The sequence below is a fragment of the Salvelinus namaycush genome, chromosome 14 (assembly GCF_016432855.1).
Source record: "Salvelinus namaycush isolate Seneca chromosome 14, SaNama_1.0, whole genome shotgun sequence".
NCBI classification, from domain to species: Eukaryota; Metazoa; Chordata; class Actinopteri; order Salmoniformes; family Salmonidae; genus Salvelinus; species Salvelinus namaycush.
Genome location: NC_052320.1, coordinates 14,551,311 through 14,566,981, shown reverse-complemented (window position 1 = coordinate 14,566,981; position 15,671 = coordinate 14,551,311). Strand labels below are relative to the sequence as shown.

At 46.0% G+C, this 15,671-nt stretch overlaps 1 protein-coding gene across 1 annotated transcript in view; it reads left to right on the top strand.

The window, feature by feature from the left end:
* Nucleotides 1-15,428, top strand: part of plxna1a (plexin A1a) — a 238,802-nt gene extending 223,374 nt beyond the window's left edge. The window contains exons 22-31 of the mRNA XM_039008029.1: nt 1,725-1,791; nt 7,710-7,856; nt 8,078-8,237; nt 8,337-8,440; nt 8,574-8,670; nt 11,052-11,242; nt 12,242-12,411; nt 12,516-12,728; nt 13,004-13,154; nt 14,982-15,428. Of these exons, the coding sequence (XP_038863957.1) occupies nt 1,725-1,791; nt 7,710-7,856; nt 8,078-8,237; nt 8,337-8,440; nt 8,574-8,670; nt 11,052-11,242; nt 12,242-12,411; nt 12,516-12,728; nt 13,004-13,154; nt 14,982-15,077 (1,396 nt within the window). The 3' untranslated portion in view covers nt 15,078-15,428. The remainder of the gene's footprint in view (nt 1-1,724; nt 1,792-7,709; nt 7,857-8,077; nt 8,238-8,336; nt 8,441-8,573; nt 8,671-11,051; nt 11,243-12,241; nt 12,412-12,515; nt 12,729-13,003; nt 13,155-14,981) is intronic.
* Nucleotides 15,429-15,671: the final 243 nt, after the last annotated feature.

Sequence of the window (15,671 nt, the reverse complement as noted above, 5' to 3'; positions counted from 1 at the left end):
CTGATGAGAAAAAAATAGAGCTTTTTGGTCTAAACTCCACTCGCCGTGTTTGGAGGAAGAAGAAGGATGAGTACAACCCCAAGAACACCATCCCAACCGTGAAGCATGGAGGTGGAAACATCATTCTTTGGGGATGCTTTTCTGCAAAGGGGACAGGACGACTGCATTGAGGGGAGGATGGATGGGGCCATGTATCGTGAGATCTTGGCGAACAACCTCCTTCCCTCAGTAAGAGCATTGAAGATGGGTCGTGGCTGGGTCTTCCAGCATGACAACGACCCGAAATACACAGCCAGGGCAACTAAGGAGTGGCTCCGTAAGAAGCATCTCAAGGTCCTGGAGTGGCCTAGCCAGTCTCCAGACCTGAACCCAATAGAAAATTGGAGGGAGCTGAAAGTCCGTATTGCCCAGCGACAGCCCCGAAACCTGAAGGATCTGGAGAAGGTCTGTATGGAGGAGTGGGCCAAAATCCCTGCTGCAGTGTGTGCAAACATGGTCAAGAACTACAGGAAACGTATGATCTCTGTAATTGCAAACAAAGGTTTCTGTACCAAATATTAAGTTCTGCTTTTCTGATGTATCAAATACTTATGTCATGCAATAAAATGTAAATTAATTACTTAAAAATCATACAATGTGATTTTCTGGATTTTTTTAGATTCTGTCTCTCACAGTTGAAGTGTACCTATGATAAAAATTACAGACCTCTACATGCTTTGTAAGTAGGAAACACTGCCGATTTTGCAGGTTATCAAATACTTGTTCTCCCCACTGTATATAGCAATAGTTAAATAGGATAGGCCTTGACGAGATTGCAGTACATATGAAATAGGTAAAACAGTATGTAAACATTGTTAAAGTGACCAGTGTACCATGTCTATGTATATAAGCAGCAGCCTCTAATGTGCATGGTAGAGTAACCGTGTGGTAGCTGGCTAGTAACAGTGACTAAAGTTCAAGGCAGGGTACTGGGCGGAGGCTGGCTAGTGGTGACTATTTAACAACCTGATGACTTTGAGATAGAAGCTGTTTTTCAGTCCCAGCTGTGATGCACCTGTACTGACCTCGCCTTCTGGATGGTAGCGTGGTGAACAGGCCGGGGCTCGGGTGGCTGAGGGCCTTGATGATCTTCTTGTCTTACTACTCTTATATAGACAGTAATACATGTTGTATTTCTGTGTTCTCTCAAATCATAGCCTAGATGGAGGACTTAAACCCAAGATGGCCAAATCAAAGGGTGTTTTGGAGAAGTTGTCTTCCTATCACCCGTCCTCCCTGTGCCCCCTTATAGTTTAGATTAACTAGAGAATTAAGGAGAGAAAGGAGCTTTTCTAGCCGCTGTAGGGGGAGAAAAGGGAAACTGTTTGCCCAGGTTTCCTCTTTGGCTATTAGGAGAAATAAAGTCCACTAATTACAGTGGATTTTAATTGCTCCTCGTCTGGGGGACGTTTCAGGGGTCTTCATTCGTTTAGGCGACAGGTTTATGATTAATGAGAGAAGTTACCCAATTATGGTAATTGTCTGTTTTTAATGAAGATTGATTGTTTGCGTTGAGAATAAAGTATTTTTCCCTCACGGAAGTATCACAGCTTGGCTTTTGTCAATTTTGCCTGAAACCAGATTTGTTCGTGGTTAGTTTTGAGGTAGAGCAGCAATTTCTTCCAGTTGATTATTTAATTATCATGCCTAATTTATTCTCCTCTTGTCTTCCATCTCAATGTTAGAACGGAATCTGTTGCTGAGAAGATGTTGACCAACTGGTTCACATTCCTCTTGTACAAGTTCCTAAAGGTAAGTCCACCATCAAACCAACAAAAAGATATTCCCCATCTCCTGTTTATAATTGCTTTATGAGGATAGTAATTAGTTAGCACACTATTAGTATTTCAGCAGTAAAGGCATCGGTGGGTACGGTCTGCTTAAGGCTCCAACGAGAGACATTCTTTTTATTTCATTATTTTGTTTAGTGTCATTATTTCTTTGACGGACATGTTCTAGCCTGCGGTCATTAGGAGCTGAGTGTGTGTGACGTTCGACTGGACCTTCTCTCTTCTCACTCTCCCTCGCTCCCTCTTGGAAGAGTGTACAATTACCCCCTAATGAAGCCGGGATGTGGAATTAAAGATAATTTCACAGACAAGCGTGCCATGGCGAGGGCTAGGGGATTGATGTATGCGTGTTCCCTCTCGTTAGCAGCTGTCTGGTTAATTAGCGCAGATGCTAACGAGACGTTAACAGCATATGGTGGCAGAGGGGAGAGAGAGAGAGTTGCGCTGCTGTGTAGAAGCCAGGAGAGGACACTGGAGGTGGAGACTTCGCTAGATTTGGATCCACCTCTATCCCACTTAGCAGTTAGCTAGGCCCTGTCTCCACCTTTCTCCCAACTAGCTTCAGTCTCCACCTCTCTCCCAACTAGCTTCAGTCTCCACCTCTCTCCCAACTAGCTTCAGTCTCCACCTCTCTCCCAACTAGCTTCAGTCTCCAACTCTCTCCCAACTAGCTTCAGTCTCCACCTCTCTCCCAACTAGCTTCAGTCTCCACCTCTCTCCCAACTAGCTTCAGTCTCCACCTCTCTCCCAACTAGCTTCAGTCTCCAACTCTCTCCCAACTAGCTTCAGTCTCCAACTCTCTCCCAACTAGCTTCAGTCTCTACCTCTCTCACACTCTCTGGGTGTTCCCTTAACTCACACATATGCATGTCCATAATTCTCACCTTCTGCGTTAAAGACACTTTTTCATTACTGATAAATAGTGGAGCGGGGGTAAGGAGTTTTGAGTGTGTTTTAAAAGTGGGAGAGATAAATGCTATCCCCATCAAGCACTTAGAGCGATCTCTCTCTTTCTCTCTCTCTCTCCCTCTCTCTCTTTCGCTCTTGTGTTCTCTCTCTCTCGTTATCTCTCTCTTTCTCATCCTCGACAATGGCACATGCATCTTTAACACGGTGAAGAGCTTCCTAAGCACTTTCTCTCAATCGTTAACCTCTTGTTAGTTTCAGACTCAGCTGCCACCTGGCCGCCCTCTCTGTCACTCTGCTCTAAACTGATACTCGTTTTAAGAGGGAAACTTTTTCTTGAGCCTGAGCTGGGGATAATGACACTATTGACTGGCAAGTGCACGTGATAGTGAAAATGCAGAAAATCTTTATATGAGAGCGCCTAGCGCTCTGTCCCCTAGGCCAGTGAGAAGACACAGGAGCACAGCGTTGCCTCATTGCCAGCATATTTCCTGTGTTTGAGGGGTGCAAAATCCACTTGTGACGTACATCTCACCAGATTGCTTTAATTTTACTATTTTATACTCTTGCCCGAGCCGGCTTTCCGTTACATGTATAATAACAATAAAGCTTAGTCAGGGATTTAACACACTTTCTCGACACACATCACAAGAAAGAGAAGAAAGATCTTTTTTTTTTTATGTGTTCCATTTTTGTGAAATTGAAAAAAGTTTAATATGGTTGAAATGTTAACAAATTAGATGTGCTAAAATAAAACCATTTCTGAAAATGAACACTTGGATTATAGTGATGTTATGTCTGATCTCGCAAAAAAACTGTGAAGTATGTTTAGATAGGTGTAATCTAGAGCCAATCCGAGGGTATCCTGCTATTGACACACTTGAATTATGCAAGAGTGTGTGACAACAGTAATTGAGGCAGTCTAGACAGCACAGGTGAGTGATGGTAGGGTAGACAGAGCAGGTGAGTGATGGTAGGGTAGACAGAGCAGGTGAGTGATGGTAGGGTAGACAGCACAGGTGAGTGATGGTAGGGTAGACAGAGCAGGTGAGTGATGGTAGGGTAGACAGAGCAGGTGAGTGATGGTAGGGTAGACAGAGCAGGTGAGTGATGGTAGGGTAGACAGAGCAGGTGAGTGATGGTAGGGTAGACAGAGCAGGTGAGTGATGGTAGGGTAGACAGAGAAGGTGAGTGATGGTAGGGTAGACAGAGCAGGTGAGTGATGGTAGGGTAGACAGCACAGGTGAGTGGTGGTAGGGTAGACTGAGAAGGTGAGTGATGGTAGGGTAGACTGAGCAGGTAAGTGATGGTAGGGTAGACTGAGCAGGTAAGTGATGGTAGGGTAGACTGAGCGGGTGAGTGATGGTAGGGTAGACAGAGCAGGTGAGTGATGGTAGGGTAGACAGAGCAGGTGAGTGATGGTAGGGTAGACAGAGCAGGTGAGTGATGGTAGGGTAGACAGCACAGGTGAGTGATGGTAGGGTAGACAGAGCAGGTGAGTGATGGTAGGGTAGACAGCACAGGTGAGTGATGGTAGGGTAGACAGAGCAGGTGAGTGATGGTAGGGTAGACAGCACAGGTGAGTGATGGTAGGGCAGACAGAGCCGGTGAGTGATGGTAGGGTAGACAGAGCAGGTGAGTGATGGTAGGGTAGACAGAGCAGGTGAGTGATGGTAGGGTAGACAGAGCAGGTGAGTGATGGTAGGGTAGACAGCACAGGTGAGTGATGGTAGGGTAGACAGAGCAGGTGAGTGATGGTAGGGCAGACAGAGAAGGTGAGTGATGGTAGGGTAGACAGAGCAGGTGAGTGATGGTAGGGTAGACAGAGCAGGTGAGTGATGGTAGGGTAGACAGAGCAGGTGAGTGATGGTAGGGTAGACAGAGCCGGTGAGTGATGGTAGGGTAGACAGAGCAGGTGAGTGATGGTAGGGTAGACAGAGCAGGTGAGTGATGGTAGGGTAGACAGAGAAGTTGAGTGCTGGTAGGGTAGACAGAGAAGTTGAGTGCTGGTAGGGTAGACAGAGCAGGTGAGTGATGGTAGGGTAGACAGAGAAGTTGAGTGATGGTAGGGTAGACAGAGAAGTTGAGTGATGGTAGGGTAGACAGAGAAGTTGAGTGATGGTAGGGTAGACAGAGAAGTTGAGTGATGGTAGGGTAGACAGAGAAGTTGAGTGATGGTAGGGTAGACAGAGAAGTTGAGTGATGGTAGGGTAGACAGAGCAGGTGAGTGATGGTAGGGTAGACAGAGCAGGTGAGTGATGGTAGGGTAGACAGAGAAGTTGAGTGCTGGTAGGGTAGACAGAGAAGTTGAGTGCTGGTAGGGTAGACAGAGCAGGTGAGTGATGTTAGGGTAGACAGAGAAGTTGAGTGCTGGTAGGGTAGACAGAGCAGGTGAGTGATGGTAGGGTAGACAGAGAAGTTGAGTGCTGGTAGGGTAGACAGAGCAGGTGAGTGATGGTAGGGTAGACAGAGCAGGTGAGTGATGGTAGGGTAGACAGAGCAGGTGAGTGATGGTAGGGTAGACAGAGCAGGTGAGTGATGGTAGGGTAGACAGAGCAGGTGAGTGATGGTAGGGTAGACAGAGCAGGTGAGTGATGGTAGGGTAGACAGAGCAGGTGAGTGATGGTAGGGTAGACAGAGCAGGTGAGTGATGGTAGGGTAGACAGAGCAGGTGAGTGATGGTAGGGTAGACAGAGCAGGTGAGTGATGGTAGGGTAGACAGAGCCGGTGAGTGATGGTAGGGTAGACAGAGCAGGTGAGTGATGGTAGGGTAGACAGAGCAGGTGAGTGATGGTAGGGTAGACAGAGAAGTTGAGTGCTGGTAGGGTAGACAGAGCAGGTGAGTGATGGTAGGGTAGACAGAGCAGGTGAGTGATGGTAGGGTAGACAGAGCAAGTGTTTGGTTGTTGCAGCCCTGTTCCACCCCTTTATGTTAATGTCTTCATATGTGCAAATACACCCAGTGTATTTATGTAAATCCTCGATTCGGTCTTATGTAGCAAAATTTGAAATGGTGTTTTTTACATTGGATAAAAGTAGAGATTCAGAGCTAGAAAATGGTATATCATACACTGCAGTTGAGGAACAATGGGAAAGTAATTCTGCTTTGAAAGCTGATAAACTTGTAAACCCACTTTTGAGAAAAAGGCCCTTCAGTGTTTTGGTACGTACACCTACTGGAGAGCTCTTCTTTGTCTACACCCATTCAGCATCGTTCACACCCTCTTAAGCCTTAGCCCCACCCATCTCTTTAAGGATTCACATGCGAGGCCATGTGGTAAACACGCTATATCAAATCAAATCTAGGTTTATTTGTCACACACACAGGATACAGAAGGTGTAAACGGTACAGTGAAGTGGTTACTTGCATAGTAGCAATATCAAAAACAGAAAATGTCCAGATTAAAATATTAAAAAAATATTTTATCATTATTAGATGATGCTTACCCGACACACTTGTCTAAATTGATGGGTCATGTGAAGGAAATTATATAACCACACCCCAGCAACATCTAGCGGATAGGTCATGTAATAATCTGGCTGAAATGGAGTCTTTTGTTTAGACATGTAGCTAGCTAGCTAAACAATTAACCGGAATAATCTCAACTCATACTACTACCAATACAAACATTGTCATAGCTGTAGTATGAATCTGCAGGTAGCTAAAGCTAACAAACTAGCTTCAATGTTAGCTAGCTAACATTAGGCTATATCTAGCTATGCAAATGGATTTCTGATTCGAGTAATATTTCTACACAGATCACATGTAACGTTAGCTAGCGAACCAGCAAGCTAAAGTTTGCTAGCTAACTAACGGTATGCTTTAACTTGCAATAAAAACTTCTGACAAAATTTGAAATTTATATCTGAAAATGTAGCTAGACTCTTACCTGTATACATGGATGAATGATTCACGGCAGACTGGAACCATTTAACTCCGTTTTGTTTGTAGCTACAGTACATCTTGTTTGGCCAGATTTGTGTCAAGTCACTCCGGTTCACACTGACCGTGGTGTGTGCAGAAAGTAGCCCATTACCTTTTCCAACTGACCTGTCGATAGCGCCTGCTAAATTCAGGGCATAAATGTTGTTGAGAAAAGTAGCAAAACTTTGGCTAATGTTATATTGGTTCCCAAGTGGTGCAGCATCTCAGTGCTAGAGGTGTCACAACAGACACCCTGGTTCGAATCCAGGCTGTATCACAACTGGCTGTGACTGGGAGTTCCATAGGGCGGCGCACAATTGGCCCAGTGTCTTCTGGGTTTGGCCAGTGTAGGCCGTCATTGTAAATAAGAATTTGTTCTTAACTGACTTACCTAGTTAAATAAAGGTTAAAAAAATAAATATTTCAAAAACGGCACAGTAGAAAGGACTGTCAACAAACACATAGTGAACAGCTCATGTTAAAGACAGAAGCAAGCTACATGGCAGACCAATCCAAACTCATCGCATCGCATGTCCAGCCCATCCATTATCTCAGCCAATCATGGCTAGCGGGATGGTTCCTGTCTTTTTTCGTAGCTAAACCAAACTAGACTCGTAATTTAACAATTTTATTGGAATACAAGTTTGTTATTAAGGCACATGAAAAAAAAGCATTTTGTTCTAAAATAAATGTTTACGTTCAAATGCCACTCCTGTGAAGTAGTGACATGTGACATACGCCTAGTTTCCTGACATGAGTCACATTTATGAGTGCATTCTAAGAAATGAATGGAGACATTTTACAATAAATGTAATACCTGAATTCCCACCCAAATTCCTGAACTCCATTCATTATTTGTCCGTGCCAGTAAAATGTTTTATGTGCTGTAATTCAGTCAATATTAATATCTCATTTTCCATCTGTTGCATTTATTATAATTGTTTTGAAAACCTTTTAACAATTTAGATGTCCATTGCTATATGGATACCTGTTAAGATATAGATACAGCCCTTGCCTGTCACTGATGACCTGCGTCCATGTGTCTCTAGGAGTGTGCGGGCGAGCCTCTGTTCATGCTGTACTGTGCCATGAAGCAGCAGATGGAGAAGGGGCCTATAGACTCCATCACAGGAGAGGCGCGCTACTCCCTCAGTGAAGACAAGCTCATCAGACAGCAGATTGACTACAAGACCCTGGTTAGTACTCTCAAATATACATATTTTACAGGGCGATAATGATATTTGATCAAATATATGATTTACCTTTGAGAAGGCATTAAGGGCGATAGGATTTTGCATTACCTCAGTGACCTTAATTAGTGCTTGCTTCTTGAGTATGCGACTCAAATTCCTGCAAATGCCAACTAAGTAAGCTGACGTGAGCTGGACCTAATTTCTGCCCCTCCCACCCCTGTCAGACACTCCACTGTGTGAACCCGGAGAACGAGAACGCCCCGGAGGTGACGGTGAAGGGGCTGAACTGTGACACCATCACCCAAGTGAAGGAGAAGCTGCTGGATGCAGTGTACAAGGGCAGCCCCTACTCCCAGAGACCCAAGGCTGGGGACATGGACCTGGGTAAGAACACCAGGAGGAGATTGTGTTTACAGTGTGTGTTTACAGTGTGTGTGCGTTGGCGTGCAATCTATTCTCATCCTCCTATCCTCCTCATCACAGAGTGGCGTCAGGGCAGGATGGCCAGAATCATCCTTCAGGATGAGGATGTCACAACAAAGATCGACAATGACTGGAAACACCTCAACACACTGGCCCACTATCAGGTGAGAGGAGAGAGAGGTGGTGGGTGGGCTGGGGTGTACTGCCTGGCGGTTTTATCTATGCAAACAGACAGTGGATGGAGTGATTGACAGGACAGCATTTATAAGACAAACCATTGTTTTTCATTCCTTGTAGGTGACGGACGGCTCAGTGATCGCTCTGGTGCCAAAGCAGAACTCAGCCTACAACATATCCAACTCCTCTACCTTCACCAAGTCTCTCAGCAGATATGGTGAGTCATTCCTTCATCTTTCTTTTTCTCTTAATTTCTCTCTCAATCTCTGCCTTTCTTTGCTCTCTTGGTTTGTCTTTCTTGGTAGTAAGCAAGATTTTTCTCAGCCTCTCTGAACTGAGATAACCATAAATCCACCAATAGGCATTTTCACCATCTCGGAAATGACAGGCATTACATCAGACAGCTCATTCCTCCTTCCAAAGACTGAAGACCAATAGCTAACAACTTTAAACACAGCCTCAGCTCCACACCGCATCAGTGTAACCAGCTCCCTGGCAAAAACCTTTTTCCAAAGCTTTCACCTTTGTTGTTGTTTTCCCTCCCTCTCCTTATGTTCGTCGTTGTGTTGATAAGGGGTAGCAACAATAGCAACGCTGACAGGCCAGTGAAAGGCAGGCTGGTTTATTCGTCCACAGAGAGGATCGCCCAGCCCTGGCTGTTGTAAGAGGGGAAGTAAACGTGCACCACTCTCCCCCAGAAGCCAATGGACATGATTGCCATGGAATTACAGGCACTCAATCAGCAGTAGCAACAGCAGCAGCAGCAGCAGCAGTAGTAGTAGCAACCTCATGATGAATGTACAATAGATGTAGGAATACAGGAGACCTATTGGCTGCTAGGAGAGTGACTACAGAATGTTCCGGTGTGAACAAGCTGATAATGGGGTCTCAAAGAAGGTCATTGGCATAGAGACCAATCTTAGTCACACTGGTTTTGTTTTCCTCTTTGGTCATCACTGGTTTTAACTCCCACCCATGGCATACGTGTGGCAGGAGATAGTCTCTGGCGCGCTGTTTTAGTACTACAGGGCTCATATTCACAAAGTGTCTAAAGAGTGCTGATCTAGGATCAGGTCCCGCTGTTAGTTATTATGATTGAAAAGGCTAAACTGACCCTAGACCAGCACTCTTACTCTGAGACGCTTTGTGAGTACAGGCCCAGATCTCAGTAGAGTTAATTGGGAACATTCCAGGCAGTTGTCTTGCTCTGATGCCCCACTGTTCTTTTGATTTGGTCTAGCGGAAAGCATCAACAAGCCCAGAACCACTGACACACATTAGTCTCTATGTGTCAGTGAGTTTCTGAGATGTAATTCTCTCATCCTCTCGCCCTGAAAACCAGGGGGCCCTCCCTGCCATCCGAAACTCAGAAGCCCCGAGCGTCACGTCATCATTCAGACGGTGTGAGAGAGATAGACAGAGATTGAAGTTGTTTTTTCTCTCACTCTCCCTCCCTCCTCTCATCCCTCCCTCCATACATTAGAGAGGGACTGACGCCCCTGCGTTCTGGCTACCCTCCCAGCCTCCTCACCAGGCAGCCTCCCTCCCATGCCGGCTGCAACTACAGCAGGCTGGCTGATAAGAGGAACGCGGTAGATAGGCATCCTTTGGTTTACCGTAATGAAGTTTGACACTCACACCTTTATTAATAAAGCAATGCATGGAGGCAGTCTGCCCCAGGGAGGAGAGGAGACTCACACAATGGAGCCTGTACAGCCTGACTCATCCACTACCACAAGCAGGAAGGATATTGGTGTAATGTGTATGGGGTTCTATTATATCCAGCACTATAACATTATGGGTCATTTGGGATGGGGAGAGGGCATGGGGACAAGCGAGGGAGATAAAGATGGAAGGGCTGGTGTAAAAACGTGTGCTAATGATAAGACGGAAAGCAGATTCTCTTTCCTATCTCCTCTCTTGGCCCTGCCTCAATTAAATGAGGCACACTGTTTTCGTTCTCCCACTTTGCCAATTAGTTAGAGTCTGCCAATTGAGAGTAATGAGTCGGCTAACTCTCCTCGCTCCTTAGTTGAGGCCTAATCACTCCATCCATCCACCTCACTGACGGACAATAAGAGAGGCTACAGGGATCTGTTGTCTTGCTCATTAATGTTTTCTCCATCTCAAGGGTCAGGTCCCAGTGCATCATGGGCTGTGACCTTGTGACAGACAGATTGACACTGCTCCTCATGCTGGCATGGTCTTTGTTCTGGCTGGATGACAGACAGACAGATAGACAGCCCAAAGAGCCCTTTCTTCACTAGACGAAATGGGACTGTTATTTAGTCAGTCACCAGACTAAATATGTTTGTCTTCTAATTTATGTTTGTCCACTATGTGCAGAGCTTGGCAAGGGTCAGATACATTTTTGAAGGCATAATTTTGACCTGGAATATGTGATTTATATGAGTGCGTATCACTGTTTGAACTCAAGTTGAAGCTCTCACAACACAATAGGGCATGGAACCAGGGAGTCAGACTGGTGTTCTGTTCTGGTCATCTTGTTCCATTGACCTCTTAAGACCTCTGCATTGTGTGTTCCTGATGAACCTGTCTTTGTCCTGATGTTCCTGTCTCTCTCTTGCCTCCGTTCAGAGAGCATGTTGCGGACAGCCAGCAGTCCAGACAGTCTGCGCTCCCGCACCCCCATGATCACCCCTGACCTGGAGAGTGGCACCAAGCTGTGGCACCTGGTCAAGAACCACGACCACTCTGACCAGCGCGAGGGAGACCGGGGCAGCAAGATGGTCTCTGAGATCTATCTGACCCGTCTGCTCGCCACCAAGGTAAGATTACATAGACACCAGGCCAGCCTACTGTATATCACACCTTCGTAAAAGACATGTACAGTACTGTTGATGTAAGTCAACTCATCTGAATGTTGAGTAAGTCACTGAAATGCACTCCACATCGTCGCTGTCAGATGAAAACCTTGAACTCCATTTTTGCCAATTATCATTTTTGACATGTATTGAAAGCAGTAACTCCACTCAATGTGTTCCATTTCCTGACTCTAGGACCACGAAAATGTAAACAGTATTTCCTGTGTGAAGAGGACCTCTTTTTTTTCTCGATAGTCCCTTGATATGCCTGTCTCTTTAACAGCTCAGCCTCCGTTGTTGTGTTGTATTCTTCTGGCGTTCCTCATATCAGCCAAGTCCCTGTTAACTGGCCAAACAGTGCCTGCCTGCCACTCTCCTCTCGCCTGCCTGCCTGCCTGCCTGCCTGCCTGCCTGCCTGCCTGCCTGCCTGCCTGCCTGCCTGCCTGCCTGCCTGCCTGCCTGCCTGCCTGCCTGCCTGCCTGCCTGCCTGCCTGCCTGCCTGCCTGCCTGCCTGCCTGCCACTCTCCTCTCGTCTAACTGCCTCTGAGCTGATTGTTTCCATCCTAATTGTAGGGGAAGAAAACCATGGAAATTAGATGCTGTTTACAAGCCTCTTGGGTGGTCAATTTCGAGTCGTAATAAAAACAAGATAGATAAATAGAAAGGGGTAGAGAAGAGAAAATAGCAGGAGACAGGTCATTTGTTGTTGGATTGAATGTTTTGTGGTGCGTGATGCAGAGAAGTGAAAGGAATTCCGATAGCTCACATACGTCTGTCTGCTAAACCAGCACATCTCAGTACTTTGATGTTGGAGCAGCAAAATGTGGCGTCCTCTCCACAGCCACTCCCCCTTAAAGATGCTGGTCGCTGTGTGGAGAAATGAATCTCTGTTGGTTGATTTGAAATCTGTAGGTGTGTAATTGGAGAATAACCCTGACAACTAAACCTCTGTCCTCTCCTCAGGGTACGTTACAGAAGTTTGTGGACGACCTGTTTGAGACCATCTTCAGCACGGCCCACCGTGGCAGCGCCCTGCCTCTCGCCATCAAGTACATGTTTGACTTTCTGGACGAGCAGGCCGACAAACACTCCATATCAGACTCGGACGTACGGCACACCTGGAAGAGTAACTGGTGAGACACATTACAGACATTGAGTACCTGTATGTTTTGGTTGTATAATGTGAATGGTTGTTGACACATCTCCTCATGATGAAACATCTCCTCTCCCATCCCAGTCTGCCGCTGCGGTTCTGGGTGAACGTGATCAAGAACCCCCAGTTTGTGTTTGACATCCATAAGAACAGTATCACAGATGCTTGTCTGTCTGTGGTGGCCCAGACCTTCATGGACTCTTGCTCCACATCAGAACACAAGCTGGGCAAAGACTCGCCCTCTAACAAGCTGCTCTACGCAAAGGATATCCCTAACTACAAGAACTGGGTGGAGAGGTATTTATGACACAGATCTCAACTCCACAGACTGTAAGATTGTCCATCTCGTGGTTTATGTCAAGCAGATGTACAGTAGTATGTACTTAGTATGTAAACAGTTGATCAAATTATATCAGAGGTGTTTTTGGTGATGGAGAGTTGACCAGACGGTTGTTGACAAGTACTTCTCCTTGTAATCCAGTCCTTTACATACCTAACTAAAGAGGTGTCCTCTCCAGGTGTCCTCTCCAGTCCTAACCCCTCTTCTCTCCTGCTTTCCTCCTGTCCTGCAGGTACTACTCCGACATCTCTCGTATGCCGGCCATCAGCGACCAGGACATGAGTGCCTACCTGGCTGAACAGTCCCGGCTGCACCTCAGCCAGTTCAACAGCATGAGTGCCCTGCATGAGATCTACTCCTATATCATCAAGTACAAAGATGAGGTGAGTCACCAGTATATTATGAAGATATTAATCATAGGCATCATAATGATATAGATATATTATTAAAATGAGTTAGATTTGTCAGTCACAATATGAAGAGATCAGAATAGAATCGCCATTGTTTCTGTATGTTGAAGGGGTGATGCAGAAGCACCAGCTATGAGCCCTCTTGTTTTCCTGATGAATGGAATGTGGGCGTTCTAATTCAATTAATAGATTACTGAGTAGATGTCCATAATTGCATGCAGCTATTAAAACCATTAATGTACATATTATGAAGCTAATTGACCACATTGGATGTAAAGTATGTGTTTTATTTATTCTCCCATGTGCTATCCTTTCAAGAAGTTCATTAATTGCATGTGCATAAATATATTTTCCCACCAAAATAGAGGGACTAATCATTCTTGAAACATTGCTTATTCGTTCAGGCAGAGCCAGTGCAGTATAGCTACTCCATGTCAGAGATGTGAATGAGAGTGTACACATTGTGCAAATTGTCCAGACCTGAGCTGAGCCAAGCAGCCTAGAGAGGGCTGAGGCCAGTAACTAACAAAGACTAGGCTGTGGAAATGAAGAGATAATGAAGCAGTGCATAATCTCCCTCCTCTCTGTCCCCTCCGTCCACTCCCAGACATTAGGACAGACAGACAGACAGACAGTCGGCCAGCCAGCCAGGCAGGAAGGCAGTGCTAGGATAGCTTCTGTACTGTACTCACTCTGAGTTTGTGTGCCTGGGGTGGCAGGTAGGCTCGCGGTTAAGTACGTTGGGCCAGTAACCGAAAGGTCGCTGGTTGAAATCCCCTAGTTGGCGAGGTGGAAAAATCAGCTGTTCTGCCCTTGATTAAGGCCAGAGGGGTTGGGTTAAATGCGGAAGACAGATTTCTGTTGAATGCATTCAGTTGTGCAACTGACTTGGTATCCCCTTTCCCGTTACGGCCTTCACAAACACGTAAACAATGTGTAGCTCTGTCGGCTCAGACAATTCTTCTTACCTTGTCGGTTATAGTGCCTTGACTGTGGGCTGTAAGAGGTTCAAGCAGCCTCTCTGCTTGCCTTTTCAAAGTGTGTGGGGGTAGAGAGCGTCGGTGGTGGGAATGGTAGAGTGTTGTTGGAAGTGAGTGGGGTATATTCAGTCATCTCCAGTCAGCATCAGACCCCATCTCGACCCCTCTCTCGCCCCTCCTCTATCTGCAGTGCTGGCTCCTGTGGTTGAGGCGAGAGCTGCAGCTGCCTCCATTTAAGCAGCCGCTCCCCTTCATTAAGGCTTATTATCCTGTTGTGTGCGGCTGCAGGGTCCCCCCCCCCCCCCCCATTCCTCACAACAGCACTAACACAAGGCGCATTAGCAGTCCATAATGCAGCCTGCTGCATGACACCCTAACAGCTAGTACACAGCTCTCTGATGGACCCACCAGCACCTCCTCTTCCAGTTCCCATAATATCATAGTACATACAGGACCTCAGCTGTGTTTTCTATGTATATCCACCTCTTATAGCTTCTACAGTCATCCGCCTGTTTGATCAAATTTGTCATCTATGCAATGTCATATAGTAGAAATTCAGCGTTCCATGTTCACACCTATCTATGACTAAACAAGTGTATTGTGTTAGTTGGGGAAGAGATCAACTGTTTGTATGCCTTTGGTATTGTAAATATCAATAAATTGCCTGCTCATGCCACCATGACAGCATGTTTGATTCAACAGCTGTTTACATAGACTGACAGATGTTCTGATAGACTTTCTCTGCTGATGGTCCACCCTGATGATCTGTCTTCCTCTCTCTCATCGCTCTCTTCTCCATCCCTCTCTCCTCCCTCCCCAGATCCTGTCTTCGCTGCAGAAGGATGAGCAGTCTCGCAGGCAGAGACTGCGCAGTAAGCTGGAGCAGGTCATCGACACCATGGCCCTGGCCAGCTGAGAAACGGCCCGCCACTGAGGGGCGGAGAGGGTAGCAGCCAGGCCTTCTCTCACTAACGCCAGCCCCTGACCCCCAACACAACGCATTAGGACTGCAAGGACACAAGCAGTACACTGGAGACCCACCAGAGTTAGGCCTGGGCTCCGGCCCATCCAAACAACCCTTCATTTATAAACACGTAACGTCTGTCACCCTGAGAAAGTGTCTTATCATAACGGTCTTCATCACTGGTTTCAGTTTTTCTTTTCTTGATCCATCTACCCACAGCCGGGACTGTGAAGCAGCTGGCTAAAGAGGCCAGGAGATATATATATATATATATATAAATATCTATCTATTAGGGGGGCTATGGAGAAAGGACTTCATGTATATAGCTCCCCTCTCAATGGAAGCTTCTGACTTGTCAGCGACTTCATCAACTTTCATGGACGTCATTTTGATTTTCAGATCCTTTTTTTTTGTTGTGATTTAGCTTTAGATGTTGTGTTTTTATCAACTACCTACTCTCTCCAGTGGTGTGTTTTTATCAACTACCTACTCTCTCCAGTGGTGTGTTTTTATCAACTACCTACTCTCTCCAGTGGTGTGTTTTTA